The sequence below is a fragment of the Sturnira hondurensis genome, unplaced genomic scaffold, assembly GCF_014824575.4.
Source record: "Sturnira hondurensis isolate 20B ecotype Veracruz unplaced genomic scaffold, ASM1482457v3 Scaffold0021143, whole genome shotgun sequence".
Classification (NCBI taxonomy): domain Eukaryota; kingdom Metazoa; phylum Chordata; class Mammalia; order Chiroptera; family Phyllostomidae; genus Sturnira; species Sturnira hondurensis.
The window spans coordinates 1,753,682-1,781,091 of NW_028093774.1; the positions used below are offsets into that span (position 1 = coordinate 1,753,682).

Consider the following 27,410-nt stretch of genomic DNA (forward strand, 5'->3'; position numbering starts at 1 on the left):
TGAGCAGCCAATTCTTTGTCTTGGGGAAGAGGGTACACAGAGGGGGTCCAGGCTCGTGGTCTCAGACAACTTTCAGAGAGTCGGGGATCGTGTGTGGCTGCCAATCGGGGCCCCTCGTGGACCCTTTCTGCTGAAATTCCTTCCCCCACCCCAGCCCCTTCGCAGCCCGCGGTGCTGACGGGCAGCAGAGCGCCTAGTCCGCTCTCCGCTACCCCCAACCACAGCTTGCAGGTGAGGAAACTGAGGCCGGGGACTCCGGGGAAGGCCTGCCTGGGCACCCGGGGAATTGGTGGCTGAGCCTGGCCCAGGCCCCGGGCCAGGCCTCCCAGCTCGGCGCTGACGGCCGGGCTGCGCCCTCGCCCGGCGGGGCGGTGGGGGAGGCGGCGTGGGGCCCGGACCGGAGCGGAGCGCGCTCCCGGCGGACGCGGCGCGAGGGGCCGGGATGGGCAGTCATCAGTCTTCCCAGGTGTGTCGGGTGGTCCCTGGGCTCAGCCCCCATCCCCCTTTCATGTCTGTCCTGGCACGGAAAGACGAGGGAAAGCCCTGGGGAGCGGCCTCTCCCGAGTGATGGAGAGCCAGCCGGGTGCCCCCAGTTCCGCGCAGGAAGTGCGATCCCGCCCGGGCCGCTCGCGGTCCCGGTCGTTCGCCAGCGCCCGCAGGGTTAACGGCAACGGGTGGGTCCCCCCGCCTCGCGCGCAGGGGCTGCCCCACTGCGCGGGGCTGGGTGGGGAGGGTCTCCGAGCCGCTCGCCGGCGGGTCTGCGCAAGCCCGGCAGGGAGCCCCATGGGCGAGTCGGTCGCGCAAGGGTTAATCCCTCGGGCCCGGGAGGGGCGGGCCAGGCCCGGAACCACGGAATGGGAGGGCGGCGGGGTCCCTGACTGAGGGGTCTGAAGTCCGGAGCGCCGCCACCCTCGGGCTCTCCGAGCGTCAGGTTCTGCGATCCCGGATGGCCCCCAGTTCCCGGATCCGCACACTCTCCTACTCGGAGATGTTGAGATTCGGGGCTCGGCTTCCTCCGGGAGGGAGCGCGGGGCTGGAAGGGTTAACGGGCGGGGCCGGGGTGGGGGGTGGGGGTGGGGGGTGGGAGCGGCGGGGACTGCAGCCGCGGAAGTGTTAACAGGACCCAGACGGGTCCCCCTTTTTCTGGCGAGCTCCGGAGCGCTCCGGGCTGTGTTACCCGGAGTCCTCAGCCGCGACTTCCCGAGTCCCCGGGCCAGCCCCCTCGTCCCCCCGGAGTGTTGGGGGGAGGCGTAACTACGTGCTGGGGAGCGCAGCGGCCCGGGAGGGCTCACCTGTTACTCGGCAGGTGCCCGGCGCACCCACTGAGTCCCAGGGACCGCGGTTGGGTGGTGGGGACTGGGGTCGCACGGGCCGGGCTTCCCACCGGGCGGGCCACGCGGGGCTGCCCCGCCGCCGCGCCCGCCTGTGCCCACGGTGCCCGGCTCCGCCCGGCGCGGCCGCGGAGCGCACGCCTCCTGCCTGCTGACCCTCTGTTTGGTTTCTCGCAGGCCTCTGCCGCAGACATGGAGAAACTCAGGTGAGTGGAGCCTCTTCCGCGCCGCGGCTTGCGGGCCGGGTCAGGGTGGGGGCGCTGGCGGGCAGGGGGCGAGGGCCGTGCGGGAGCGCATCTCCGGGGCCGCCGCGCCGCGCGGCCCGGCCGGGGTGCCGTGCGTGGTGCGTGCGAGCGCGGCCAGACAATGGGGAGCCCCCGCGGGGACCCCGCGGCCGGCCGGACCGGGGCCCCAGCAGCTGGGGGCCGGGGTGCGCCGCCGGGGTCGGCGGCCTCGGCGGTCCCGCGCGCCCGACCCGGGACTCCGGATCGTCCCACGGGACCCTCTGGGTTTCTGTTCGCGCTGCTCCGCACGGGTCTCCGGCGCCGGCTGGTCCCCTCACCCCCGCAGACAGTTGCCCGGGTCTGGGCTTTTAAGTTTATGCCTTGTGGGGGCGGGGGCGGGAGATGGAGACCTCGCCGCTGGCCAGAGTGGTCCGGTCTCGGAGCCATTTGGGGGAATCCCGCGACGGTGTCTGCGGAGTGTCCCCCGCCGCCTCCCGCCGGGCGCTAAACTTTAGCCCTCGCTCCTCGGGCTGCCTTTGGCCCTTCGGAGGCCGGGGATCAGGCAACTTGAATATTCATGACTTCCTCTGAGACTTCCCTTGGCCGCCCTGACCCCCACTTTGGGAACACCGCCCCCCCACACACGTGTTTTCCTTCCGGAGCCTGAGCCGAGGCGTTGCGTGGGCAGCTGGCCCAGCTCTGCTGCTGGGTTTCAGCACCATCGGCCCAAGCCGGCAGGGTCTGCCCCACCCGCCCGCCCTGGTCCCAATCGGCATCTGCGGAGAGGACTCCGGCTAGCAGGTGCCCCCAGTTCCCAAGGGTCAGGGACCCAACAGGACCCTGGCTGGTACCAGGGCAGGCTCCTGGGTCCATGGGAGAGGGGCCCGGGCTTCCCAGGTAACTCTTGGTGCTCCCGGTGCCTGGGGACAGGTGGCTCAGCGGAGGACCCGGCTGGACACCAGAGCAGGGCCCTCTCCTGGCCGCTGAGCTGGAGTGCAGCTCTTTCTTGGGGGTCTCACAGGGCCAAGACCCATTTTTCCTGAGCTGGGAAGAGGGGTCCAGCCTGTTAGGTCAAAGCTGCTGAGACCCAAGACTTGATGTCTGTCAGGCAGGCGCATCTTGTCATGGTCAAGGTGGGGGGGTCGGGGGGAGCACCTGGTGAGGCCCAGGGAGCAGCAGCCCAGGCTCTGGCCCCCCAGGGACCCCTCATTGGCTGTCACCTCCCCAATACCCCCACCAGGGCTGGGCTCCCTATGGGAGAGGGGAAAGCTGGGACCTGGACAAAAGGTAGCCTTCATGGGGCACCAGGAGGCCAGCCTGGAGGGGTGGGTGGCCCTGTGGTTCTTTCTCTTTCCTTCCGTCTCCCCACCCAGCCAAGGCTCCGGGGCTCCCACCCTGTGCTTTGAGTCATAGGGACAAAGATGTAGCCTGCCCGGCTGGGGACAGAGGTGGACAGGGGAGCCCAGTGAGCACTCCCACTGCCCCAGCCACTGAGGGCACCAGGCGTCTCTGCCAGTGGGTTTCCCCAACCTGCGTCCTGAAGGCCGATCCCGGGGGCCAGGGCCTGGGCGTCTGGTTCACCAGACATGGCCTTTCAGCCAAGGCAGAGTTCTGGAGCTGGCGGGGACCAGGTAGCCCCCCAGGACTGGGGAGGATCCTGCCTTCCTCTCCCTCTCACCCCACGGGTGTCCCCAGAGCTGCTTCAAGGGCCTTTCCGGGCCATCGTGGGGTGGAGCCAGTGCGGGAGCCGCCCCTGCCGCTGCTCTGCACCAAGTGTCCTCGGGGTCCAGAACTAAGCCGCTGGGAGGGAGGCGAGGGGCAGGGGAAGTTGGTCAGCAAGGCCTGGCACAGAGAAGGTCGCAGGGCTCAGGGTCCCACAGACCCAGTGTCAGGTCAGTTCCTGACCCTCTCTGGGCCTCAGTTTTCCCATCTGCAAAGTATGTGTCCCCATCACCCCCGCCATGCAGGACTGTTGGGGGAACAACATCCCCCACCTGGAACCTGGTCCACAGCAGGGGGACCCTGGCGAAGGCTCCCTGTGGGGCATCGGAAGCACAGGGCTTGCCCCAGCAGGAGAGGACAGGTCTCTGGTCCCGTCCGAGTGAAGGGACTCTGGAGGGGCCTGGGCCTGGGTCGTGCCTCCTGCCCCCAGCGCTCACTCTGCACACTGCCAGCCTGGCCTGGGGTCTGAAGCGTGGGGCAGGCACTTCGCCCCTCCCACCCTTGCAGCTTGGCTGGAGGGAGGTCCAGCGAGTACTTCAGAATGAGTGGAAAGGCCATGCCGTTGCAGGCCTGGGCAGCACCCTGGGTGGGCAGGTGTGCAGCTGCGGTCCCCCTGCCCGGGCCCCTCCACCCAGGTCCCTGGCCCCACCCTGTAGTCCCCCTTCTGAATCCCAGGCAAGCTGTCACCGCCACAGCTCCCTGCCTTTGCCTGTGTGATTCCCTCTGCCCAGGATGCCCTTCCACCTGCCTTCATGTCCACATGACAAACTGTTTGTCCTCCATGTCAGCTTTTCTCTGTGGCTTTTGTGACCGTCACCCCCAGGTGGACTCATTCCCTCTCTGTGTACCAAGTCCCACACTGGCCACCGGGGAAGTCCCACAGCCAGACCCTGGTCACTGGCCAAGTCCCACAGCCAGACCCTGTCTCAGGACAGGGACATGGTCCCATCCACACATCTTCCCAGGGAGCCCAAGTCGGGGACACTGGCCTGGCGAATCAAGGTGGGCTTCCTGGAAGCAAGGACATTTGAGCCCAGGATTGAAGGAAGACTAGGAGTTTGCAAGGACGGACAGGAAGGGCCTTCCAAGAGGTGCATAGTCTTGGGGGCCTGAGGAAGCAAAATGCCTTCAGGGAGATAGGTGAGGGGTAGGGAGTGGAGGTCCCCTGGCTCTCCAGGCCACCTGGAGTGTCCTCTGCCCACCCACCCCATCTCGAGCACAGCCTGGCTCTGATCCTGGCGAGGTCCGGCACGCAGCAGGGCTCCCTCAGGTCTGGCCACCTCTGCTCCGGGCCGGCCGGCTGCACAGCCCGGGCCCCACACTCCCTCAGACCCAGTGACTCGCGCCAGCTTTTTCGGACATTAGCAAGTCCCAGCCGCTGAGGCCCGGGTGCAGAGCCAATGGTGCCTCTAATCCCCAAGTTAATCCCCTCCTCTGCCTTCCTCTGAACAGGGCCCTCTTCCCTCACCACCCCCCAACCCCCCGCCGCGGCCGCTTCATCTGCTCCGTGCCTGTGGGCAGGCTCCTTCTACTGTGTCAGCCTCAGTCCCCTCCTGTCCTACAGGAAAGCGGGTCAGTTGCCTCATATGGTGCCTGGGACTAAGGAGGTGCCCAGGAGGCCCAGAGCTATTCCCGGCTTGAGCCCACCCCTGCCCCCAAAATAGGAGTCTTCAAAGTTGTGAACTGCGACGACCATCCAGAAAAAGTAGTCAATATCTGTGAGGTTTAGCACGACCACCTGGTGACCGCCCCGCATCTCCCCCCCTGCAAGCTGAATGCAGCCAGCCCCCTACATGCCTCCCGAGACCCTGCCCCAAGCACAGCTCCCTCCTGCTCCCCTGAAGTCTCCAGGCCCCCGACTTCTGTGACAGGCGGCCCTGTTTTCTTTCATGGTTTGGCTCCGGCATGGAGCGCACTGCTCGGGACTGGAACCTCACCTGTGCGGAGCATCCCGGCGGTTCTCAACCTAGCTCTTCACCCAAATGCCATGTGGGCCAGAATCACCCTCTCGGGCGCAGGGAGCAGCCGGTGCCGGCTGTCTTGGGGGAAGGAGTGGCACGAGTGAGTGACTTCAGTCTAGTTGTTCGTCGATGGGAGCCTGAGCGGCTTCCATCCCGGACCGCTAAGGATGAAGCTGCGTGCAGGCGTTCTGGGGAGCAGGCTGGGTTTGTGGGGTGTCCCCCGGAGTGGCACTGCAGGAGCACAGGGCGGACTTACAGGCAGCTTTAGAGGATCAGGCCGCACTCTCCCGGGCGCTTCTGCCTGTCACGTCAGCGTCCCAGCGGTACTCGGAGTGCCCGCATCGCCGCAGTCTCCGACCCCCGGCCCCGCGGGGAGGCGGGCGTGCCGCTGAGTCTCCGGGAGGCAGGAAATGCCCTTCCCCAGACTTGCTCCTGTTTGGCTTCCTCTTTCGTGGAAAACCTCAGTGCGGTTTCCCTGTCAAGTCGCCCCACTGGTCTCGAGTGCTTCGGATAGTCCCTGTCAGTTACACGCGTGGCAAATGCACCGCCTGCTGTTCGCTTGCTTCTCCCGCTTTAAACGGTCCTCTGATGAACAGAAGTTATTTTTAATCCTGTCGAATGTTGTATGCCGTTCCTTTTTGATTGCAGCTTTTTGTGTCTCGTTTCAGAAACTTCTGATGTCACGAAGTTATTGACATTGGTTTTTGTGTATGGTTTGAGGCTGGGCTCTTTCTTCTTTTTCCCCATGAACACCAGGCTCCTGCCCACACTGGTTTTTGCTTCATTCATGTGATGGGTTTGCAGTTGTGGTTCTGCCCACGGCAGATGCCGTTCTCCACGCTGGAGGGATGGGCGGAAACTCCAGGCTGACTACCTGGAGACAGTCTCCTCCAGCCACCAGGCCTTCCCGCTGTTCCTGAAGCACATCGGACACAAGGCTCCTGCCCCAGGGCCTTTGCACGTGCTGTTCCCATCTGCCTGAAAGTTCTTCCCCACATACCCACATGACTCCTGTTTCCCCTTCTTTCACATCTTTCTCCTTGTCGGGGGGGGGGGGCTTTCCTGACCACTCATTCTATTTATAATCACACCCCCACCACTCCTTCCATGCTTTGATTACCCCTGATCCCCTGATCCCCCATGGACTTGTGATTTTTTATTCATCTTTATTATCTGTCTCCCCTCAGAACAGCATCCCACTGGTTATTCCCAATGCTTAACTAAGACTGACACATGGTAGGTGCCCCCACTCCCCTCCCTTGGCCCTCAGGGAGTGGTGGAGGGTTCTTTTTGTTTTTTAATTCGAAATCACCCACTGAGAGAGAGTCCACTGTGGAGGGATTTGGCCTTGACCCTCTGTCTCTCCCCTCCTACTCCATCCCAAGCAGGCCCAGTCCCTCTTTAAGAGTGGTCCTTCAAGGCTCTCTGCCCCACTTCTAAACCAGGTCCTATTGGAAGAAGGTTGCCAGACTAATTCTCACTTAAGTGTGAATGACAGCCGCACTCTGACTTCTTCCTTTGGGGGCCAGGGCATTACAGAGGGAACCTCCACGCGGACTGCTCTCTCATACCTTTTTCTGTCCCTCCCTTCAAAGCCTCCTGGCCCCACAGCCCATCTGAGTTCCCACTATTTTGCAAAGGCTCTCTGATGACATACAAGATTAAGAAGGCAGTCACCTGGGTTTGAGTCCCAGTTTTGACACTTGCTGGCAGTGTGTCTTTGGACAAGTGTCTGAATCTCTCTCGTCCTCTGTCTCTGCATCTATTAACTGGGGACAATAATACAATCTCATCCACTTGAGAACGGGTTTGGAGGATTAAATCGCAGAGGCGGAGCCTGGCTGGTGATTTGTGGTGCTGGGGCTGGTTCTGGCTGGTAACTGCCTGCCCCCTCTCTCACACGGTTTCAGTTTGCCCAGGCCCCGTTTCTCACGCACTGGGCAGGTGACATTATTCCCAGGGGAGGGAGAGGACCCTGTGAGCTGGGGCGGGGCATGTGGCCAGCAGCCCCGTGGTGAGTTAGGACCCTACGAGAATTTCAGAGTTGAGAGCAGGGCGACACACTGCACACGTCCCTGGTCCTGGGGGCGGATGCTTCAGAGCAAGGGCGTGCTGTGCACCCCACTAACAACAGGCAGGCAGCCCTGGCCTCTCCTGAACACCCTCACTCTACACCCACAACAGGCTGAGTTGCTTCCTATGCCCCACCCCTCGAGGGGGTGTCAGGTCTGTGTCCTGGGCCCGGGCAGGAGGGGTAAAGGCCAAGGCTGGGACCTGGCTGGTGTGGCTCAGTGGACTGAGTGCCGGCCTGTGAACCAAAAGGTTGCTGGTTCGATTCCCAGTCAGGGCACATGCCCGGGCTGTGAGCCAGGTCCCCAGTACGGGGCATGTGAGAGACAACCACACATTGATGTTTTTCTCCCTCTCTCTCCCCCACTTCCTCTGTCTAAAAAGGAATAAATAAAAAATCTTTAAAAAACAAAGTCTAGGACCAGGAAACTACGGATGACAACTGGGAGCAGGGGCCTTGGAAAGAGAGGCCACCCAGGGTGGGGGGGTCCTCATCCTGGGTCCTGTGCTCGCACGTCAGGCGCCCTGACAAAGACCTGCTCCCTGGGCCACAGCAGCTTCATCCCAAGTGTGGGCAGCGCCCGCCAGGCCTCAGGGGAGGCGGCGGCAGGGAGCACAACACCGATGGCCTCACAGGCAACACAGCAGGGTGGTCACAGGGGAGCTGGCAGGGGCGGCTGTCATGGGCCCAAGTGCCCCTTCAAGCTTTGATCACAGAGGGGAAACTGAGGCTCAGAAAGGCACCCTCCTTCCAGCAACTGGGTGAGTTTCAGACCCAGGGTCATAGTTCCCTTTCTTCCAGACTTGGTTTCCCCCTCGGGACTGCCTCCTGTGGGTGTGGGCAGGGGTGCTGAGGACAAGGTGGGACCAGCAGGCACCAAGGGCATCCTGCAGAGGCCACAGGGTGCGAAGGGGTGCGGGGCCGGCCAGCTGCACCCCGCCCCCACGATCCAGGGTCACCAACGAGCCCCCCACAGTCCTGATTACCTTTACGATCCCCCGAATTCTGGAAAACAGGCCCTCCCGCTGATCCAATTACTGGTGCCGAGTCTGTCTGCAGCGGCGAGCCGGCTGGCAGGGAGGTCCGATTGGTGCAGCCAGCGTAGGTTCCTTGGTGGGCAGTAATGAACCTCATCACCAGAGGGCTCAGCCACAGCCCCTTCTCAGACGAGCTCCAGGGCAGGAGGGCAGGCACTGGGCGGTTAACTTGGGAGCCCTGCAGCCAGGTCCGGAGGGTGTGGGGCTGACCTGGTGGTCGTTTCGTACACCAGAACTCCCTGCAAACACCCTCTGAGCACAGGATGGAGGTCAGGGGTGGCCTTGGGACATGGGTGGGGCCCAGGCCCAGGTGTGCATAGCCCTGCCCTCTAGGTCCCTCAGTCTGGAGGGGGAGATGGAGAGGAGAATGACAACCAACCAGCAGTGCCCATCTGGTGCTAGGAAAGAGGGGCTGGACCAGGGTGCCCAAGGAGCCCCATATACCAGGGCGACCAGCGGGCTTCCTGGGCCCACTGGGCAGCTCACTACACCTCTTTTGGGGCCGTCTCTTTAGGGCTGCCTGTCCTGGCTTCCCCACCAGAGGAACAGCCCCACGCCCAAGCCTGCTGCCAGTCCTCCTGTGGACACTGCCCCGGCAGTGAAGGCGAAGGCAAGAGAACCAGGCCCTGGGCCCTTGCTCAGGGCCAGGCTCTCAGGGCCTTTACCCCTCCCCCAGGCCCGGCCCCAGCCATGCCCAGGCCTTGGCCACGTCCACACTAGGGTGGGGCCTGATCAAGGCTTTGCGCAACCCCCTCAGCTGCATCCCCTGTGCAGACCACCAGGCGCGTCCTGCCTCTCAGGGGGCCACTGGACGTCCTCTCCTCCGGGCCCTGGAGGCTGCCCTCCACCACGGGGCCCCTCTGCTCCCTGCTTGGCCGCCCAAGGAGAGTTAAACTTTAGATGAAGAGCTGGAGACTGGTTTCATGTAAGTGTGGCCCGTGCGAAGTTTGGGACTGGCTGACACTGAAGCTCCTGCCCCCTGGTGATCATTCTGGGGAGTTCAGTCTCTGGAGGAAGCAATTTCTCTGGGCGTGGCCAGAAAAACAAAGCCAAACCATAGAGGCCCAGGACCCAGAGGCAGGAAAAGCGGGAGCACAGGCGCTAAGGAGGGCGGCGGGGTGGAGGCCAGAGCCTTTTTGACCTGGAGCAGGCACTTCCCCCTTCGAGCCTCAGTTTACTCATCTGTAAAATGGGTCCACGTGCGTGTGGGTGTTTTTTCTTTTTTCCCCTCATTCACTCAGCAAATGCTCCCTGGGCTCCCTACCAGCCAGGCTCAGGGAAGGCCTCCGCCAGAGAGCTGCACGGGACCATCGTGCGGGGGAGGAGCAGCCCGGGGGCCACGGGGCAGGAGTCGGGGCCGCTACAACCACAGGTGCGAAGGTTCTGAGGCAGGAGGTGCTCAGTGTGGCTGGAGCCTGGAGGGACAGGGCAGGCTGGAGGTGCGGTGCAGCGGGCACCAAGGAGGCCCTGCCCGTGGGGTGGACCTGCACGAGCAGGATTTGAGCAGGGCAGGTAAGGATCCCGCCCAGAGCAGACGGGGGGCGGGGGGGGGGTTGGGGGGGNAAGGATCCGGCCCAGAGCAGACGGGGGTGGGGGGGTCGGGGGGGTGGTATAGGAGGCACCAGCCCAGTAGAAGGCTGGGCTGCGGTTCCAAAACAGTGGGCGGGCAGCGGTGGGGTGTGGCTCCAGGGAGAAGGGGCGGGTGGTCTGGAGGCGAGGTTCCGCAGGTCAGGTGGTCTCTGCCCTGGGCCAGAATCCCAGGGGACCTCCGGCACTGGTAGTGCAGTCACCATGGGGTAAGTGTGCCCAGGGGAGGGGGGCAGCTGGAGGCCAGGCCACTGGGGAGCTGAGGCCCACAAGGGCAGCCCGCGGCGGGGTCTGCGGGAGGAGAGAGGGGTCCTGGGTCGCTGTCTGCTGGAGGAGGCCCGAATCCCATGAGGGCTGAGAAGGCAGGGCAAGTTGGTGATGTGGAGGGGACAAGAGCCAGGTGAGCACTGGTCCTCGGAGGGTGGCAGCAAGGACGGACACTTCCGTGGAGCAGGGCAGCACCTGGAGGGTCCACAGAGGGTTTTTCTCAGTATGGGGAAAGTAGCTGATTGCTCAGGTCTGGACAGAATGTTCCAGAAGAGAGGGCAACATGGGTGGTCTGGGTGGAGGGGTAACTCCCATGGGCTGCAGCCAGCCTGGCGCGGGCGTGGGGCAGCCTGGGGGGCTTCTCGGCAGTGCCGGGTGGGTGGTGTCGTGGGGATGCTGGCAGGTGGGGACCTGGTGAGGGCGGAAGAGGAAGCGGAAGCGAGGAGGGCAGCTGTGAGAGGGGGCGGCAGAGGAGGTGCTGGGAGGCAGAGCAGAGAAAAGAAGGGTGAAGGAGTCCTTCTGCATGTGGAGAGGGAGGGGACAGGAGTGTAGTGAGAGTCCTGAGTGGCCCATCAGCTCTCCTGCCACCTCTGCGGGGACAGGTGGCCCTCACCTCCCTGGGGTGTGGCCCCAGTGCCAGTGCAGTGGAGAGAGGGAGGGGCAGGGCCTTGAGGGAGTGACCTAGTGACCGACTGCCCGTGAGGACAGGTGGGCGAGTGGCTGAGGGCAGCTGCAGCACCGAGGGGCGAGGGGCGCCGGCGACTGGGCGGGAATGAGTGGCTGTCTGCAGTGGGCTCGCTGGACGGTCCCACCTCCCTGGAGATACAGTGGGAGTCTCCCGGGCCCTGGGTGGGGCTGGTTCCGGACCCCCACAGCCCCTCCCAAGCACTGAGGGCCCTTCTCTGCATCACCGCCCCTCCCACCCCTGCCCCTGCCCCTGGGCTCGCTGTTTCACCACGGCTGTGTGCCAGGCCCAGTGCTGGGGCCCCACGTGCCCTGCCCCTGACAGTCGCCCTCCCAGCCCTGGGCTCTGGGAAACAGCATGGCATCTGTCTGTGTCATCTCCCTAGCCCCTGTGGCTGGAAGGGGTTGACAGAGCCCCAAGCCGGGGGGCTGGGGCCAGGTCGGGCTTGCCTGTGCCCCCACGTGACTTCCGTGCCACGTAGGCACCCTGGGCTTGGGTTCTGTCTGCCAACCAGGGCTGATGAGGACTGGGGTGGACATCAGTGGGAACAACCTGCTGAGAGTGGGCACTGAGGGACACGCAGGGTCTGTGCCCCATTGTCCTGGGTGGCCCAGTCCCCCTAGACCCCCAAAGCTCTGCTGTTTATCTCTGTCCTCTCTGGGAGCCAAGTCCCCAGGCCTTCTCTCGATGGCCTCTCTGACTAGGGCCACCCGGAAGCCTGGGGCACCGCCACACCTGAGGTCAACAAGGTGGGTGTCCAGGCCCTGGCCAGGTGTGTCCAAGCCTCAACGCAGTGCCAGTGGGCACCCAGCACTGCTGTCCTCCAGGGAGAGCTTCCGGTGGGAGCACGGCCCCACGGCCCTTGACCCCACACACGTCGACTCCCCACCCCACCCTGGGGCTCTGGTTGCTGCTTCCCTCAGCGACATGGATGACAACCACATCCTGTCTGGCTGCCTGCGGGGATGTTCACTGAGAAGCACCATGGTGACACTGTGAGACCTGTCACCCCAGTACTCGGGGCAGGACTGTTGGCCTGGCATGGAGCCCTGGCCAGGATGTGTGACCGTCGTGATCGCTGTGAACCTCAGTTTCCTCATCTGTAAAATGGGTGGTCTGAGATTAGGTGGAGAGGCTGGCTCGTGTGCCTGGGGCAGGGTGGGTCCTTGGAAGGCACTGGTGGGGGTATTCACAAACCACCTGCCCCTTGGGAAAGGTCCAGAGTGGGCTCCCATGGGACACAGAGGGTGGAATCAGCTAGGTGTTGACCAAGGTCAAGGAGAGTAGAGGAGGACTCTGGAGACGTTGAGTTCCCCCAGGAACCACCCTCCTCCCGAGGAAAATGCATGTGGCAGCCTTCTGCGGAGGCTCAGCTCTGCCCCCTGGGGGCGGGGGTCAGAGGCGGTGGGTTCTGCAGGGATGCACCCCTGGGCCCTCCGAGGGCTGTCCTGAGGAGGGCCAGTCCCCCAGGGAGGGACAGACAAGCAGTCAGGCTTGTGCCCCCTGAGGAATGAGGCAGAGTGGGGGGAGGGCAGGCCTATAAAGGGCCAGGAGGCAATGACCAGGGCTGAGGGACAGGGACGGGGCAAGGACAGAGGTCCTGAGGTGGGGAAAGAGGGGCCAGGGTGCGTGAGGCGTGCCAGCTCAGGGCAAGGTGGGGCCGTCTTGAGTCCCAGGGGGCAGGGATTCGGGGTGAGAAGTTACGGGGGATTCTGAGCAGAAGCGGGGCGTGGTCTGGCTGGGTCTAGGGATGTGCCGTCTGGCTCTTGGGGGACATTTGGAGCTGGAGGGCTGCACCATCGCTGGGCAGCAGATGGGGCAGGGACTCGGCCCCTGTGGTGCTCGCTGAGGAGCAGTGATGGACCCCGTCCGGGTCCCCCCGCAGGCGCTGGGTGGGAAGGAGCTAACGGGAGCTGAGGGAAGGGACTGCTACCCTGGGAGAGGGGATGTGAGGACAAAGTCACCAGGATGTGAAGCTGCCTGTGGCCTGTGAGGAGTCACAAGCAATCTGGCGCTGCTGGAGCACGACTGGAGCCAGTGTCTGGCACCGAGAGCCACGGCAGACAGGGACGTGCGCCCTCACCTGGCTGTGGGGCAGCTTCGGACCCTCCAGACCCCTTCAGCCTGCAAGGCCCCCGCTGCCTCACACCCAGCCCTGCCCTCTCGGGGAGTGGAGAGGGCGGACCCCTCGGGCCAGGGCTCCAAGCGGTCACAGGTAGTGGAGGGGCAGCAGGAGACAGTCTGGGGCTGACGGGGAGAGATGAGGAAAGAGAGGGAGGAACCAAGAAGGGCTTCCTGAAGAGGTGGTGTTTGAGCTGAGCCTCACAAAAAAGGAGGTGGTCTGGAGACTCAGTAAGAAAGCAAGGGCCACTCCAGGAGGAGGGGCCGTGTGGATCGTGGCCTGGAGGACGGATGTGTGTGGGCACATTTGGAGGGACTCGGATGAAAGGGCCATTGGTCCCTTCCAGAAGGTGTGCTGGGATCAGAGTATATGGCCTGGTGCTCCTGGAGGGCAGCCCCTGGTGGCTGTGGCCATTTACGTGTCTGTATGGTGGGGCTGATGGGGTCGCTCCTCCCAGGCCAAGATGAGGGACGGTCCTGGCACAGGCTGAGTGTCCCTTTCCCACCCTATCCCTGAAGACCCACAGTTGGTCCCACAGCACCCCCAAAGCTGGCCCAGCTAGTCTCCCCCAGTTCCTGAGCCAGCCACTCCCTGGGGGAGGAGTCAGATGTCGGCTGACACCTGGAGCCCCCAGGATCCAAGCATGCCAGAGACACAGGGTGAGGGCACCCACGCGGGGACCCGGGGTCACCGTGGTCCCCCTGACTCAGTGCAGGTCAGCCCTGGCTCCCAGGCCTACCCTCTATCTCCTAGCAGCAAGCACAGGATGGTGGCCTCGTGAGCCCCACTAGGGGTGACCCTGAGCCTAGTCGCCATCGCTGGGGCCCGAAGCGTTGTCATACCAGCGCCCTCGAGGGCCATCGCTGGCCCTGCGAGACAGCTGACGGCAGGCAGTTCACTCTCTCACTTCTCTGGGGTACAGTGGCCGCTGCACGGTCCGGGGTCAGGCCGGCCCATTTTATAGACAGGAAAGTGGGGCCCATAGCCAAGGTGGGGAGCACCCCGCTGTGCCCCCCCCTCTGCTTGTCACATCCGCGCTTAAGATCTTCCTCTTTTTCTGGACCAGAATTTATCCTTAGTAAAAATTTTTCTTTGATGTTTTTTGTCCTCACTGCCGGAATTAGGACAAAACCAGAAAAGTATAACAGAACTTTAGATTACCCAGAACCCCACTGCCTGGTGTCACAGCGCAACAAATAGTCCTTTCCTGCCGTGGTTTTCCCGGCCGTCTGCAGGTCGCCGCTTTTTGCTGGCATGGCCGTGCTCCTTCTCCTCATGCCCGTGTGTCAGGCGCCACGTCACCGGGCGGTCTCAAGAGCCTTTCTGTCGGGCCTGGCGGGTTGCCGAGGCCCTGGAGAGACCACAGGAGGGGCACCTGAGGGTTCGCTGAGGCTGACAGACATCCAGCTGCCCTCGGCAGGGTGACAGGGTCCCTTCTCACTTTTGTCCACACTGCGTCCACCCCACCTGCCGCCCAGCCCCACAGGCCACGGGCAGGGCGGGGTGGAAAAGGGTGCCGAGGAGGGAGAAGCCGGCCTGCCCTGGGCCCCTAATATTTGCCAGGTCCTAGAGCCCCACCCCACCAACCGCCCACCAGGTCAGCCCGTCCCTGCCTCCGGCAGACAGGGAGCTAGGTTCACGCTCCCCTGCATTCTCCTGCCTCCTTGGGTCTCCGACCAGTGGGTCCTGCCGAAAAGGATTGGTAGCCACCGGTGAACCCGGAGCTGGGGCTCCCTCCAAGGCCATGATGTGGGTGCAAGCCTGAGAGGGGACAGGGAACTGACCAGCCAGGGTGGCAAACCCACGGGCTGGAGCCCCCTGCCCCGGCTTCTGCTCCCCCACTCGGCCCCCTTGCCCAGGTGTCCCTGTGCCAGGTGGCAGCCCCCCCCCCCCCGCGATGTGTGCCCTTGGGGGCCTGGCGCGACCCCACCCTGCTCTGAGCAGCTCTGTCCTCTTCGCCCACAGGCTGCGCAGCCCCTGGGTGCCCTCCTGCCTCGGGCAGTCCCGCGTCCTGCAGGGCCGACTGGCCAGGTCCTCGCCCTCGCTCTGGGACAGGTAACATGCCTGTTGTTTCCGCGGCCCCCTGGGGTCCCTGCGTCCCTTGTCCTCGTGAACTGCCCAAGGCAGACGGGGAGGCCCCGAGAGGGACGGGTGCCCGACGCCAACACACCCTCCCAGCCCCTTTCTGTGCAGCCGTCTCGGGGCTCACGCGGGCTCTGTCCTTGGGCCCAGGCCTCCCCTGGGGCCAGATGAGGCCCTGGTGGAAGCAGGAAGGGACCCCTCCAGCCCCACCCTGCACCGGGGACCTTATCCCTGTTTCCCGAGAGGCAGGCAGAGAAGTGCTTCCAGGCTTGCCACGAGCAAGAAGGGGCCAGGGTGCCCACCCACCGCCCTGTCACGTCGGGTTCAGAGCCCGCCTCACCTCGCCTGGACTTGGGGGCCACACTGGGCTGTGATCTCAGCAGGGCTCCCCCAGGCCCCTGCCTAGAAGGGCAGCCCTGGCCTGGGGGCGTGGTGGCAATGGCTGGACCTCCACACCCCCCTGTACATCTGGGGGTCTGTTTCTAGGGGGAGGCCGAGCCTCTGGGCCTGGGCGGGGCAACCCCCCACCTTCCCAGCTTCCACCGGGGGCCTGCCTCTGGTGTCATCGCTCAGTGGTTCCGATGTCCCAGGGTGGCACAGGGGCCACCGTGACAGCCCTGCCTCCCAAGTGAGGGTGTCCCCTGGGTGGAGACGGGCTGAGGCCAGGCAGGGCTCAGGTTAGCGCCCGGGGAGAGCAGGGCGGTTTCTGACCCAGACCAAGGAGGGGACGTGTCCAAGGCTTCTGAGAAGCTGAACCCCAGCACTTGGTTCAGCTTGGTGATAGGATGTAAGGGGCAAAGAGGGGTCACCACAGCCTCTCATGGTCTGACTGGGGACTGAGGGTGGCCATGCCCGAAAGTGGTCAACGTTGAACACACTGAGTATGCAGTGCTTGTGGGCCATTGGGAGGAAGAGGCCGGTGGCTGGCTGGACCTAGGGAAGCGGGGGCCCAGGGAGAGGACCGGACTGGGAATGGAGGCCTGTGGGGGTCCAGGTGGGGTCGGGCATGGGGGGGTTTTCCCAAGATGTATAGGGAGGGGCTGGAGTGCAAGCCAGGGCCCTGGGGACCAGCCTGGGCAAGGTCACGGGGTCTGCAGATGAGAGAGAGTTGGGGTGGCGTAGATGGGGGCCATGTGGCTGGGGCCCCGGGGGTTTGCTGTGACTGAGGGTCCCGGTTGGCAAGCAGGCGTGGGGTCAGGAGAGGGTGGAGCTAGGGCCCAGGGGTGCTGTCAGCCCAGGACTGACCAGGGCACAGCTTGGGGTGGCCGGGTGTCAAGGGCTCAGCGAGGGTGGGAACAGCATCTGAGGGTCGGTGGGACAGCCGCCCAGTATGTAAAGCCTCCCAGAGGCCAAGGGTAAACGGGGGCTCTGGAGGGTGGGCACCTTGTGAGTGGGCGGCCTCTGCCCAGGAACCCTGGGGAGGCTCCGGCTCAGCCTGGGCCGCACCTCACAGCTCCGCCAAGCTGCCTCCCACACCTGCCTCATTGACAAAGCTGTTCCCTTGTCATCATGTCTCCCCTGAGACCGCAGGCTTGTGGGGCAGGACTCATGTTTGTCTTACTGCTGTGAGATGCTGGGAATGAGGCAGGGCAGGAGGGAGGGGAGGAAATAGGGTGGTGGTGGGGGGCTGTAGACGCTGTGGCTGGGTCACGGGAGCAGTGGGCATGACGGCAGGCTCCCAGCCGTACCTGTGGGTGGTGGCCACAGGGCAGGGTAGGAAGAGCAGCTGGCTCTGAGGGGTGGGGCAGGGGTGCTGTGGAGTACCCCACAGGTACTTGGTCTCCAGGATGGGGTGTGCTGGCGTGAGGGGCATGGTGAGCTGGGATCGCAGGTCTCAGAAGTGCCAGGGTCTGGAGCAGGCAGTGATGGCCCAGGCAGAGGAGGCCAGACGAGGGGGAGGACTCAGGGTTCAAGGGGCCACGTGGGTGGCTGGATGATGCCCTCACTTCTTCTGGAGGGCACAGATGCCACCTGTGTCTGTGACAAGGGCTGCAGCCCTCACACCTGTGCATGTCTCTGGGCAGAATTTCTCTTGGACCAGGGCTTTGTGGCCACGGGAAAAGGGGGGGATAGTCCCTACTTCCCAGGGGCAAGCATGCAGTCCAAAGGGTGGATTGTCCTGTCTGTTTACTGGGCATCCTGGGCTTAGCACCCTGGGGTCGTAGAGGAGCCCCCAGTCTGTGGGAAACACAGAGCCCCAAGAGCCAGGCCTGGGCCGAGGAGGTCTTCCTGGCACAGGGGGCACAAGCAGCCCTGGGCTTTCCTGAGTGTCCAATGCTGTGTGCAGCTAGCTGGCCACCGCTCTGGACCCTGGTCATCCCCATCCATCGTCCCCCTCGCCCATACTACGAAACAGCCTGCTGGGGCCACACAGCCAATTTGGGGACAGGAGGGCATGGCATTGCCCCCTGTGGGACATAGCGTCCCTACCCAACGTTGCAAAGGAGCAAAAGCGGGGGCCTACGTAAGCTGTGTTGTCCAGAAGCCGGCCTCATGAGGCCGGGTGCTTACGGGTGCTCTCCTGTCCAGGATCCCGTAGCTCCCCAAATACTGGCCAGGTTCTGTGGTCAACGAGGTGACCCTGCAGGGGCTGACTTCTGCTGGGACACCGCTGGAGGCCCAGGGACTGACCCCAAGTGTCCCTAAGCCTCGAGGGCCGCCCCCCTGGGAAGGGGCTGTGGGGGGTGCGCGCGCACACGTGTGGATGTCAGTGCAGCCGGGCGCATGCAGCGCGACCGGCGGGCCCGCACGGGCCTCAGTTTCCCGAGCTCAGCGTGGTGGCCCCGCCCGCCGCCGCGTGTCGTTGCAGCGCGCTGCAGGAGCAGAAGGGCGAGCTGCGCAAGCGGCTGTCCTACACCACGCACAAGCTCGAGAAGCTCGAGACCGAGTTCGACTCCACGCGCCACTACCTGGAGATCGAGCTGCGGCGCGCCCAGGAGGAACTGGAGAAGGTCACGGAGAAGTTGCGCAGGTCAGGGGGCGGGACTTGGGCGGGGCCGAGGGCGGGGCTCGGAGACCTATGGTGCCGGCGCTCTACCTCCCAGCCAAGCTGGTCGCCCCGTTAGCAGGTGGGGAGCCCTGGGCCCACTGCAGGTAAGCCGTTTCCAAAGTCGCATTTTGTGCCAAGGGTTACTGAGCCAGGTTGCGGACCCGGGTTTGACCCCTGCCAGGCCGGACTCCTTCCAGCCACCTCCCCATCCACAGCTCACTCCTTGTCTCATGAAGGTTGACACAGAGCCATCTCCAGACCCCAGCTGGCTCCTCAGGGACCCAGCCACTGTCCCCCGGGGCCCTGATGGGAAAATCGAAGTCTAGCCGTGTAGGTGAACCAGAGCTTAGGGACAGTTCCCTTGGGCAGCACGGCAGTGACTGACATGCCAGGAGGGCTGTGGGACCCCCGAGTTACTACTCCCTTAAAACCCATATGAGCCCACGCACAGGGTCTGCCAGCAGACGGCTGAAGATGGGCGTGATTCTGGAACATGCAGTCCTTTAGGAAGAGGCAGAGAGATCACAGACTTTGTTGCTGGCCTGGCTTCTTTTAAATGTTTACAGGGCATCATGGCTGGTGCAGCCCGAGACAGGAGTGGCCAGAGAGGCGGTGGCCTGTCCCTCCCTGAAGGGCCCTATCCTGCTGGACTTTCTGAGCGTCTCCACCGAGTCCTGGGGGAGTCGACCTTGATGGTCTTGGTTAAAGTCTCAGCCCTGCACTTGCCGCTTCAAGCACCTCTGGCCTCAGCTTCCCTACTGTTTGTGGGGGGAGAATAACATTAGACACAGGTTGTCCAGAGGCCCGTCACTGTCCCAGGCTCCTTCACGGTCATACTCACTCCACACTGCATGGCAGCAGCGGAGGCACAGGGCATCAGGCCTGCCCTCCCCTGCACTGTCGCCCTCCCTCCAGTGACCATGTCTTACCACCACCATCACCCAGGGCCCGGCACACAGTCTTAAGTCTTTTCCCACTGCATATGCTGCTGAACATACACTCGTAGCCGGGCTGGTCAGCGCCGTGTGTGATGTGGGAACAAACTGGCCCTGAGTGAGGGCTGGGCAGTCACTTGTGGAAACCAGGCCTTCCCTCCTGTCCCCAGGGGTCCTCAACCCTGGCCTGGGAAAGACCTCCAGCCAGGCAGCTTTGACCAGATGTTTGCTGCCATGCGGAGGAGCAGTTAGACCAGGGAGGGCATGGTGGGTGGGCCCAGCCTGGCCTTGCTCAGCGAGCTCTGCAGCCATGTGGGGGTCCTGGGGAGGCCAGGACTGGCCCAGCGGTGGCCTTGTTGCCTCCTGTTCCAGGATTCAGAGCAACTACATGGCACTGCAGAGGATCAACCAGGAGCTGGAGGACAAGCTGTATCGCATGGTGAGGGCCACCCCAAAGTCCACGGCCCTGCCCCCAGCTCTGAGCCCCTGGGCCCCAGCTCTGGTGGGGCCTTGCTGTCCCCCCCTTGTCCATTTAGGAGCTGGGTCACAGGCCTTCGTTCCTGGGGCACACTCCCCCTACCCCACCACCCACAGGGCTGGGCCTGCCCCACCCTTTCCACTCTGAGTGGGGTTCTCAGTAAGTGCAAGCGAGGTACAGGGTTGAGACCCCATGAGCCTCGACAGCAGAGTGTGAGTGCCCCACCTGGAGGCGGGTAAACAGGGCTGAGGGGGAGACGACAAGCACTGGGGACGGAGACTCCAGCTCAGCAACAGCCTAGAGACATGGGCCTGGGAGGACAGAGGCCCCAGCTCAGGCCCTGCATGAGCTAGAGCCGGATCTGGACTACAGCAGTGCTAAACAAGTGAGCCAGAGCCGGCACACAGCCCAGTGGGGGGTGGGGGTGGGGGTAGGGGTTACAGCATCCCTCCCGGAGGCGCTCCCATGCAAGCCCATCCCCTCGGAAGCACTGCCTTTCCTGCACTGAGGGCTGGCTTGCTCTCGGCGTGAGGGGTCGGCGGGTGACAGTGGGCTTCCCCGTCCATGTTCTTGGACTTTGGAGAGAAAACTCCTAAAGCTGGACGTCCAGGCAGGGCAGGGTAGGTGCTGGTGCCTGCCCTCCCTCGAAGGCAGGAGTTGCCTCTCCTCCTTTGGTTACAGGCTGCTTTTGTTTTTGAAAATCAAACTGGGCGTTTAGCGCACACCAGCCTTCGAGGTGCTGTAAGACAGCCATGGCAGGCAGGCCCAGGGCCCGGGGCCAGCTGGGACCCTGGACAAGGGCCCTTTCCTCTCTGGGCCTCAGTTTCCCAATCTGTCGAGTGAGATGGGCCAGGCTGTATGTTGAGCACAGGCGCCCTCACTCAGCCACACCCCAGACCCCGGAAGGCCGGACCCTGCTGTCTCATGGCACAGAGGAGAAACGGAGGCTCAGAGAGGCAGTGACGCACCTGAGGACCCCTGGCTGGCTGGGGCAGTGTGGATTTGAACCTGGGGTGGTCTGTGGTCTTGCCCCTGCATTCCGTGGGCCTCTAAACAGCTCGTCATGCTGGGCTGCAAGAGGGCACACGGGGGCCCTGAGGGGGCAACTGGACTTGAGCCCCAGGCCTGGGCTGACCATTGAGCACTGGCCACCTCCTTCCACCGCCCCCCCACCCCAGGGCCAGCACTATGAGGAGGAGAAGCGTGCGCTGAGCCACGAGATTGTTGCCCTCAACAGCCACCTGCTGGAGGCCAAGGTGACCATCGACAAGCTGTCAGAGGACAATGTGAGTGTCAGGTCCCTCCAACCCTTCCGCCCCCAGGTGGGAGGGGCTGGCCCGGGCAGGGGGGCGGCAGGCTATCGAGGGAGGGCAGGGCTGCCCAGCTGGACACACCACCAAGGATGTCCTGGAAGGACACAGGTCCGAGGTTGGGAATACTGGGACATATTTTCTCACTCAAACCAGGGCTTCCTGACCTCAGGGTTGGGGCACGGCCACTCCCCGTGGGCACCAGAGCCATGTGGCCACCCCCAGGGACTGACATCAAGGGCCTCAGGAACTGGGCCCAGCCACCCTCCATGGATCGCTGACCGCTGGCCACACATTCACTAATTAGTGTCTGCTCCTTGCCAGACCCCACTAGGCTCTGAGAACATGGTGTGAACAACACGGGTAAAAAAATCACCTGCCCATGTGGCGCTTCCATCTGAGAGGGAAGAAAGACAGGAGCAAGAGAGACACTCACACTGGGCGTGTTAGAAGTGCTAAACATTGCCGAGAAAACTCAAGCAGGGGACAGGGGCTGGGGTGTTGCCAGTTACTGGGCGAGCACGTTTCGGTAGGATGCTCCCGGCAGAGGTGGCTGGAGCCGAGGCCTGAAGAGGGTGAGGGAGCTGGCCTCACCCTATGGGGCGTCCGGAGACGAGAGGCCTAGGTGAGCCTGGGTGACTTGGAGAGCAGCAGAGAAGCCAGAACGGGTTCTGAGCGCAGGTGCAACTGGAGCAGAGGCCAGGAACTAGGGAGGCCATGCTGCGCGGGCTACCGTAGAGACCAGGTTATCCTGAGTGACACGAGCTGGAAGGGTCTTGAGCAGAGGGGCGGCCTGAGGAGACATCCACTTTTACGGGCTTACAAGGCAGCCCTGCTGGGAACGCACCGCAGAGAGGAGGGCCAGAGTGGGGAGACTGGGGGTGGCCATGGCAACAGTCTTGGCAAGACAGGTGGAGGCCCAGCCAGAACGGCGGCTGTGGGAGCGGGCAGAAGGGCCTGGGTGCTGGTTCCAGGCTGAAGCTGGAAGGAAGCCAGAAGGCGACAGACCGTGGATGTGGGCGGGGGGCGGGGCGGGGATGCCGGGGTCAGTTCTCCGCTCTCAGCCACCTGTGTCCTCTCCCAGAGGCCCAAGGGGGTCTTGAGAGGCTGGGACCCAGGTTCCCTCCACTGTGCAGGCCAAGTTGGGGCCTCAGCCTCACACGGTAGGTGGAGGTGAGGGGAGCCGGGTTGGGGATTGGCAGGGGCGGCCTCCGCCTCCTTTCGTGCCCCCCCCCTTACCGAGGAGGGTCCCTGGGTGGGGATGGGAATGACAGGCCCAGCCACAGGCACATGCAACAGAGATTTTCCAAAAAGTGACCAGGTCCCCTGAGTCCTACTGTTTGCATCTGTTTTCAGCTCAGGAGGCTGAGCGGGTCCCCACCTAGACCTGGGTCCCACAGCCCCTGGGCCCCACTCACCTAGCCCTGCAGCCGCCAGCCCACTGCCAGGCCACACCGAGAGAACAGGGGTGTGGGCGGGGAAGTGGCGCATCCCCGAGGTGCCAGCCTTCATGCCTGGGGCCCTTCTGCCACCACTGCCCTCACCTGGCAAGAGGCTCCCCCCTAGGACCACAGAGGGCCCCTCCACACCCCAACAGCTGCCAGTCAGAGCCAAGGCCCCCATTCTGCAGGTGACAGCGTGAGGCCCCTGAGAGTCCTTGTCCTGCCAACAGCAGAGCCACCCTGGGCTCCGGTCAGGGCACAGGGACCCGGGGGGGCGGGGGGCGGGCTCCTGGCCGATGCCTTCTCTTGTCTTTCAGGAGCTCTATAGGAAGGACTGCAATCTAGCGGCCCAGCTGCTACAGTGCAGCCAGACCTACGGCAGGGTCCATAAGGTGTCGGAGGTAACGTGGGCCCCGCCCAGCCAGGCGCCCCGGGACCACTCAGGGCTCCTCCGTGTAGGTCCCACCTGAGGCCACCCCCCAGCCCTGAGGGACAGAAATGGGGTGAGCCTGAGCCCCTCCTGCTCCTGCGGGCTCCTAACCTTCCTGAGACGTGGGGGCAGGCCACACCCACACACAGCTTCTCCCCCAGCCTGGACAGCCTGGAAACCCCCTCAGTGTCCTCGGGGAGGCTGCTCCTTGTCCTGGCTCCAAGCCCTCCACCCACTGAGTGACCCTCTGTGAGCCTCACAGAGACCCCGCCGCCTGGTGCAGGCGCAGTGACTGGCAGTGCCAACTTCAGAGACGAGAGAACTGGCCACACACGGACGTGACTCAGCCCAGGCCATGGGCCTCCCTGGTGCCCAAGCCAGGCTGACCCAGGGCCCCCCACCCCTCCTCACGCTCACCTCACCCAGGCCTCTGTCCCTGTTCCCTTGCCTTGGGCCACACTGAGACACTCACAAAACAGATCAAACAGTAGTGGGACGTCCCCACAGGCACCAGGCCCTGGGTCTTTGTTGCATGTTTCTGAGTCTGTCTCACACAGAAGTGCCCAGGACCCCGTGGGGGTACCAGTCAGCCCCTGCCTGGGTGGGAGGAAAAGGGAGGCGGGAACTGCAGCCCCAAGCGGGGCTGGGTCAGGCCGGGGTCCTCAGGTGAATCCAGGAGCGTCTTGGGCCTGGGCTGCAGGTGGTGGCTCCTCTGCCTGCTGGTAGGTGAGTCCGAGGCTGACTCGGCCCTGTCCCACCCGCCCTCCCTCACTGTCCGTTGCAGCTGCCCTCGGACTTCCAGGAGCGCGTGAGCTTGCACCTGGAGCAGCACGGCTGCAGCCTGCCCTCCCCGCTCTGCCGCCCGGCCTACGCCGACAGCGTGCCCGCCTGCGTCATCGCCAAGGTGCTGGAGAAGCCGGACCCCGCCAGCCTGTCCTCCCGCCTGTCGGACGCCTCCGCCCGCGACCTGGCCTTCCGAGACAGGGCGGAGAAGCCGGGCCTTAGGCCCCCCTACAAGGGGGATGTCTACTGCAGTGACACAGCCCTCTACTGCCCCGAGGAGGCACCGCGAGACCGGCGGCCCAGCGTGGACGCGTCAGTGACTGACGTGGGCTTCTTGCGGGCCCAGAACTCCACCGACAGTGCTGCAGAGGAGGAGGAGGAGGCCGAGGCGGCGGCCTTCCCAGTGGCCTTTGGGCGCGAGGCCTTCCCAGGCTACGCAGGCTCGCTGCCCACATCCAGCTCCTACTCGAGCTTCAGCGCCACGTCTGAGGAGAAGGAGCAGGGCCAGGGCGCCACGCTGGCCGCCTCACAGCAGGCCCTCTACCTGAACAGCCGCGAGCCGCGGCTCCAGCGCCCGCCGCCCGCCGCCTACCCGGGCAGCCTGCGCTTCGCTAAGGCCGCGGCTGTGGCAGCGGCCCCGCTGGAGGCTGAGGTGGCCCCGGGGTTCGCACGGACCTTGTCCCCCTACTCCGCAGGGCCCTACCGCTACCCAACCTCCCCAGGCCCCCAGCAGGCCCTGGTGCCCCCAAACCTGTGGAGCCTGCGGGCCAAGCCGGGGTCAGCCCGGCTGCCCCGGGAGGACACGCGCAGCCAGTGGCGGCCCCTGAGTGTGGAGGACATTGGCGCCTACTCCTTCCCAGTGGCTGCGAGACGGGCCTCGCCCTGCAGCTTCCCTGAACGCCACTACGGCGGGAGCAGCCCAGGCGAGAAGGCCGAGGGCCGCGCCAGCCCTCTCTATGCCAGCTACAAGGCCGACAGCTTCTCGGAGGGTGACGACCTCTCCCAGGGCCCCCTGGCAGAGCCCTGCTTCCTCCGGGCCGGTGGCCCTACCAGCCCAAGGCCCAGCTACTCGGCTAGCGAGGGTGAGGGGGAGAGGCTTGGGGGGCACCTGTGTGGGGTGGCCGACAGCCCGGAGCCCGAGCACAGCCTGCACAGCTCCAGAGACTCCCTGGAGCCCAGCTCCATGGAGGCCTCTCCGGAAATGCACGCCGCCGCCCGCCTGAGTGCCCAGCCGGCCTTCCCGCGGACCGGGGGCTCGGGGCTGAGCCGCAAGGACAGTCTCACGAAAGCCCAGCTCTACGGAACCTTGCTCAACTGAGCGCCTGCCTGCAGGCCAAGGCCACGGGGCGCCAGGCCGCCCACCCCGCACCCCGGGGCCTCTTCACCTGCCCCCAGACACCTCCCCCCAGGCCCTGCCCACAAGAGCCCTTCCTTTCACTTAACCCAGTGCAGCCCGAGAAAAGGACCTCTGCCACTCGTGTCCCCCGCCCCACCATGACGGAGCTCGCCGAGAACGTTTCTTGAACATCATCTCTCCCCACCTGAGATGAGCATTCCCCCCTTTTATAAAGCGAAACTATTTTTCTAGAGAAAAAGGGTCTTTCTTAACGCACTAGGCCTCCAGCCCCCTGGACAGCAGCCTTGGCATTTCCAACACAGAGCTCCCTTTTCCGGGCAAGGGCAAGTGGGGCCTGGCCCTCAGAGGGGGGAGGGTGTCTCGTGGAGACGCCCAGAGTGCCGGTGACAAAGGAACCCCGAAGCTCTCTGCACAAAGAGGGGAAGTGGACGGGTGCAGGGATGTGAGACGTTCTCAGCTGTTTCCGCGTGGCTGGCACAGTGCCCCCAGTTCTCCCGCAGTCCGTCGTCCCGAGTGGGGCCGGTGCTCGCCCCCCAGCTCCCGCTCCCCAGCCCCCCTTGCTCTACCTCAGATGCGATGAGGCCCTGACTCCCATTCCTGTGGCTTGCTTTCCTGTCTGCGATGCATGCCGTCTGTTGGTACCGTATTTTACACTCACTAATAAAAGACATCGGTGGGAAGCTCGGGTCCGAGTTGTTTCTTCTCCCCACTGCCTTTCGACCTCCGGGAGCTGTGGCCCTGGGTGTCCCCCCGACCCGCTTGCCCTGCTCTTGACAGCTGTGCCTGCACCCAATGGCTGCTGCCCAGAGTCAGAGCCCCCACTAAGCTGCTAGGTGTCATTGCTGCATTCCGTCCTCTGCCAGCGCCCCTGTCCTGCACTTCAGACGTCCCTCATGTCTGGGTTCCTCAGCATTCCCTCACTGTGCCTCTGCTGGTGACCCCCCTTTTTATTTCTCTGAAGATGCCTGTCTCACCCGGGTCGGGGGCAGGGAATACATCCAGGATGCTGTTTGCGCTGCCCCACCCCCCACCCCCCACCCCCTGGGAGCTGTTCCTTGCTGGTTATCTGCCTCGTTCTCTCCTGCCACCTAAGACCTTCCCTTTGGCTCGGGTTTCCTGCCATTTCCCCAAGGTGCGCCTGGGTGTGGATTTGTCCTCCTCAGGAATTCATGGGGAGCCTTGTCTGTGGGTCGGTGTTATTTCATCAGCTCTGGAGAATTCTCAATTGGCCCCCTCTCTCCCTTCGCTCCTCCTTGCGGTGCCCTCTGCCTGGCGCCCTCGGACGGCCCATGCGCTCAGTCTGCGTCTGTGTCCTCACCGCGTCTCTCCTGCCGGCCCTCCCAGCTGCCCAACACTGAGTGTTCAGTTTGAGTTGCAAACGTTTCCCATTTCTGCAGTTCTGGTTGTTCTGCACATCTGCTCTCTAAGAGTTTCCCATTCCCCGGAGCTATTTCCACACCTATCTTCATCTCCTCAGACACAGTGGGCACAGCAGCCGGCCCCCGGGCCAGGCACTTCTGTCCCGCGGCATCTGCGTGGGCGTGCTCCTCTGGGCTCCTGCCAAGCTGCCTCATCTCTCCATGCACCCAGTTACCCGTAATGCCCTGAGGGTGCCCCAGTGGCACTTCCCAAAGGGGGCCACCTTGGCCCAGTGCATGCCCTGAAGTTCCGTCACCCACCCAACTGCATGTCTCCTGGGTCTGCTTCTCGCCAGGCAACCCCAAGTTGGGGTGGGGAGGCCCTTGGCTGTGGTTCCCGGCCCGGAGCTACCCTCTGCAGAAGAGGCCAGAGCTGTCCCAGCTGCCCTCTAGGGGCAGATCTGCCCAGAAAGCAGCCTGCCCCGCCTCACCCCAGAGCTAGAGGAGCTGTGCAGGGGCTCAGGAGCCCACTCCCCTCCCTGGGGCCACTTCCCCATGGGCAGATGGAAGAAGTGACCCTTGCTGATGTACAGGGCAACTGGGAGGGGGAGGGGAGTGCCCTGCCCTGGCTCTCAGTGGCTGCTCTCTCAGAGGCCTCCCTGGCGGGCCTGAGCCTCCCAGCCCCCCCCCATCATGCCAGCCATGTGACAGCACAGCAGGGCTGAGAACCCCAAGGGCTACGCAGCCTCGGCCCAGAGGCCCCTACAGATTTAGGTCCCAGCCCCACATTGTCACCTCAGAGCCCAAGGCGCCCCCAGATGGACTGCACACCCCACAGAGCTGTCCTACCAGGGCCTCCAAAGCCAGCCGCAGCTGGTGTGGGATGCCCTCCTCCAACCCCCGCTCCCTCCACTCAGAGCCCTGGTGCACCCAGGGGCCCCACCCACCCGCCCATGTACACGTTCCTTCCCACCCCAGTAGGCGGTACAGAGTGGGCTCTGCCACCAGCTGCGTGACTCTGGGCAAGTCCCCAGTTCCCCCTTTGGCTCTTGAAGACAGGGACCCCCAAGAAGCCCCACACAGGTGACAGTTCCACGCAGAGTTCCAGGCTGCAGGGGCCCCGAGGGAGGGCGAGGGCACAGGTCCTGGAGCTGGACAGCCGCGGGCTCATCCCTCTTCCTTCCGAATGCGTTTCCTGAGCCGGACAGCGGGGACCGTGCCCACCTCGCTGGGTGCTGT

At 64.3% G+C, this 27,410-nt stretch overlaps 1 protein-coding gene across 2 annotated transcripts; it reads left to right on the top strand.

Annotated features, from left to right (window-relative positions):
• The first annotated feature begins 1,513 nt into the window (after positions 1 to 1,513).
• On the top strand, positions 1,514 to 25,448 carry BEGAIN (brain enriched guanylate kinase associated). 2 transcript variants are annotated; one of them, XM_037031566.1, is made up of 7 exons: positions 1,515 to 1,537; positions 14,973 to 15,062; positions 17,899 to 18,060; positions 19,386 to 19,452; positions 20,670 to 20,777; positions 22,561 to 22,644; positions 23,458 to 25,448. In XM_037031566.1, the coding sequence occupies exons 1-7, from the start codon at positions 1,524 to 1,526 to the stop codon at positions 24,772 to 24,774; spliced, it is 1,842 nt and encodes a 613-aa protein (XP_036887461.1). In that variant the 5' UTR covers positions 1,515 to 1,523; the 3' UTR covers positions 24,775 to 25,448. The 2 variants fall into 2 exon arrangements, with proteins under 2 accessions (XP_036887462.1, XP_036887461.1); XM_037031567.1 differs by lacking the exon at positions 14,973 to 15,062 and having other exon boundaries at positions 1,514 to 1,537.
• Positions 25,449 to 27,410: the final 1,962 nt, after the last annotated feature.

Bases quoted from the DNA above. Each gene is read 5' to 3' on its own strand.
- BEGAIN (XM_037031566.1), top strand. The intron at 18,061-19,385 runs GTCAGGGGGCGG...CTCCTGTTCCAG, and splicing joins GTCACGGAGAAGTTGCGCAG to GATTCAGAGCAACTACATGG. The intron at 22,645-23,457 runs GTAACGTGGGCC...TGTCCGTTGCAG, and splicing joins GGGTCCATAAGGTGTCGGAG to CTGCCCTCGGACTTCCAGGA.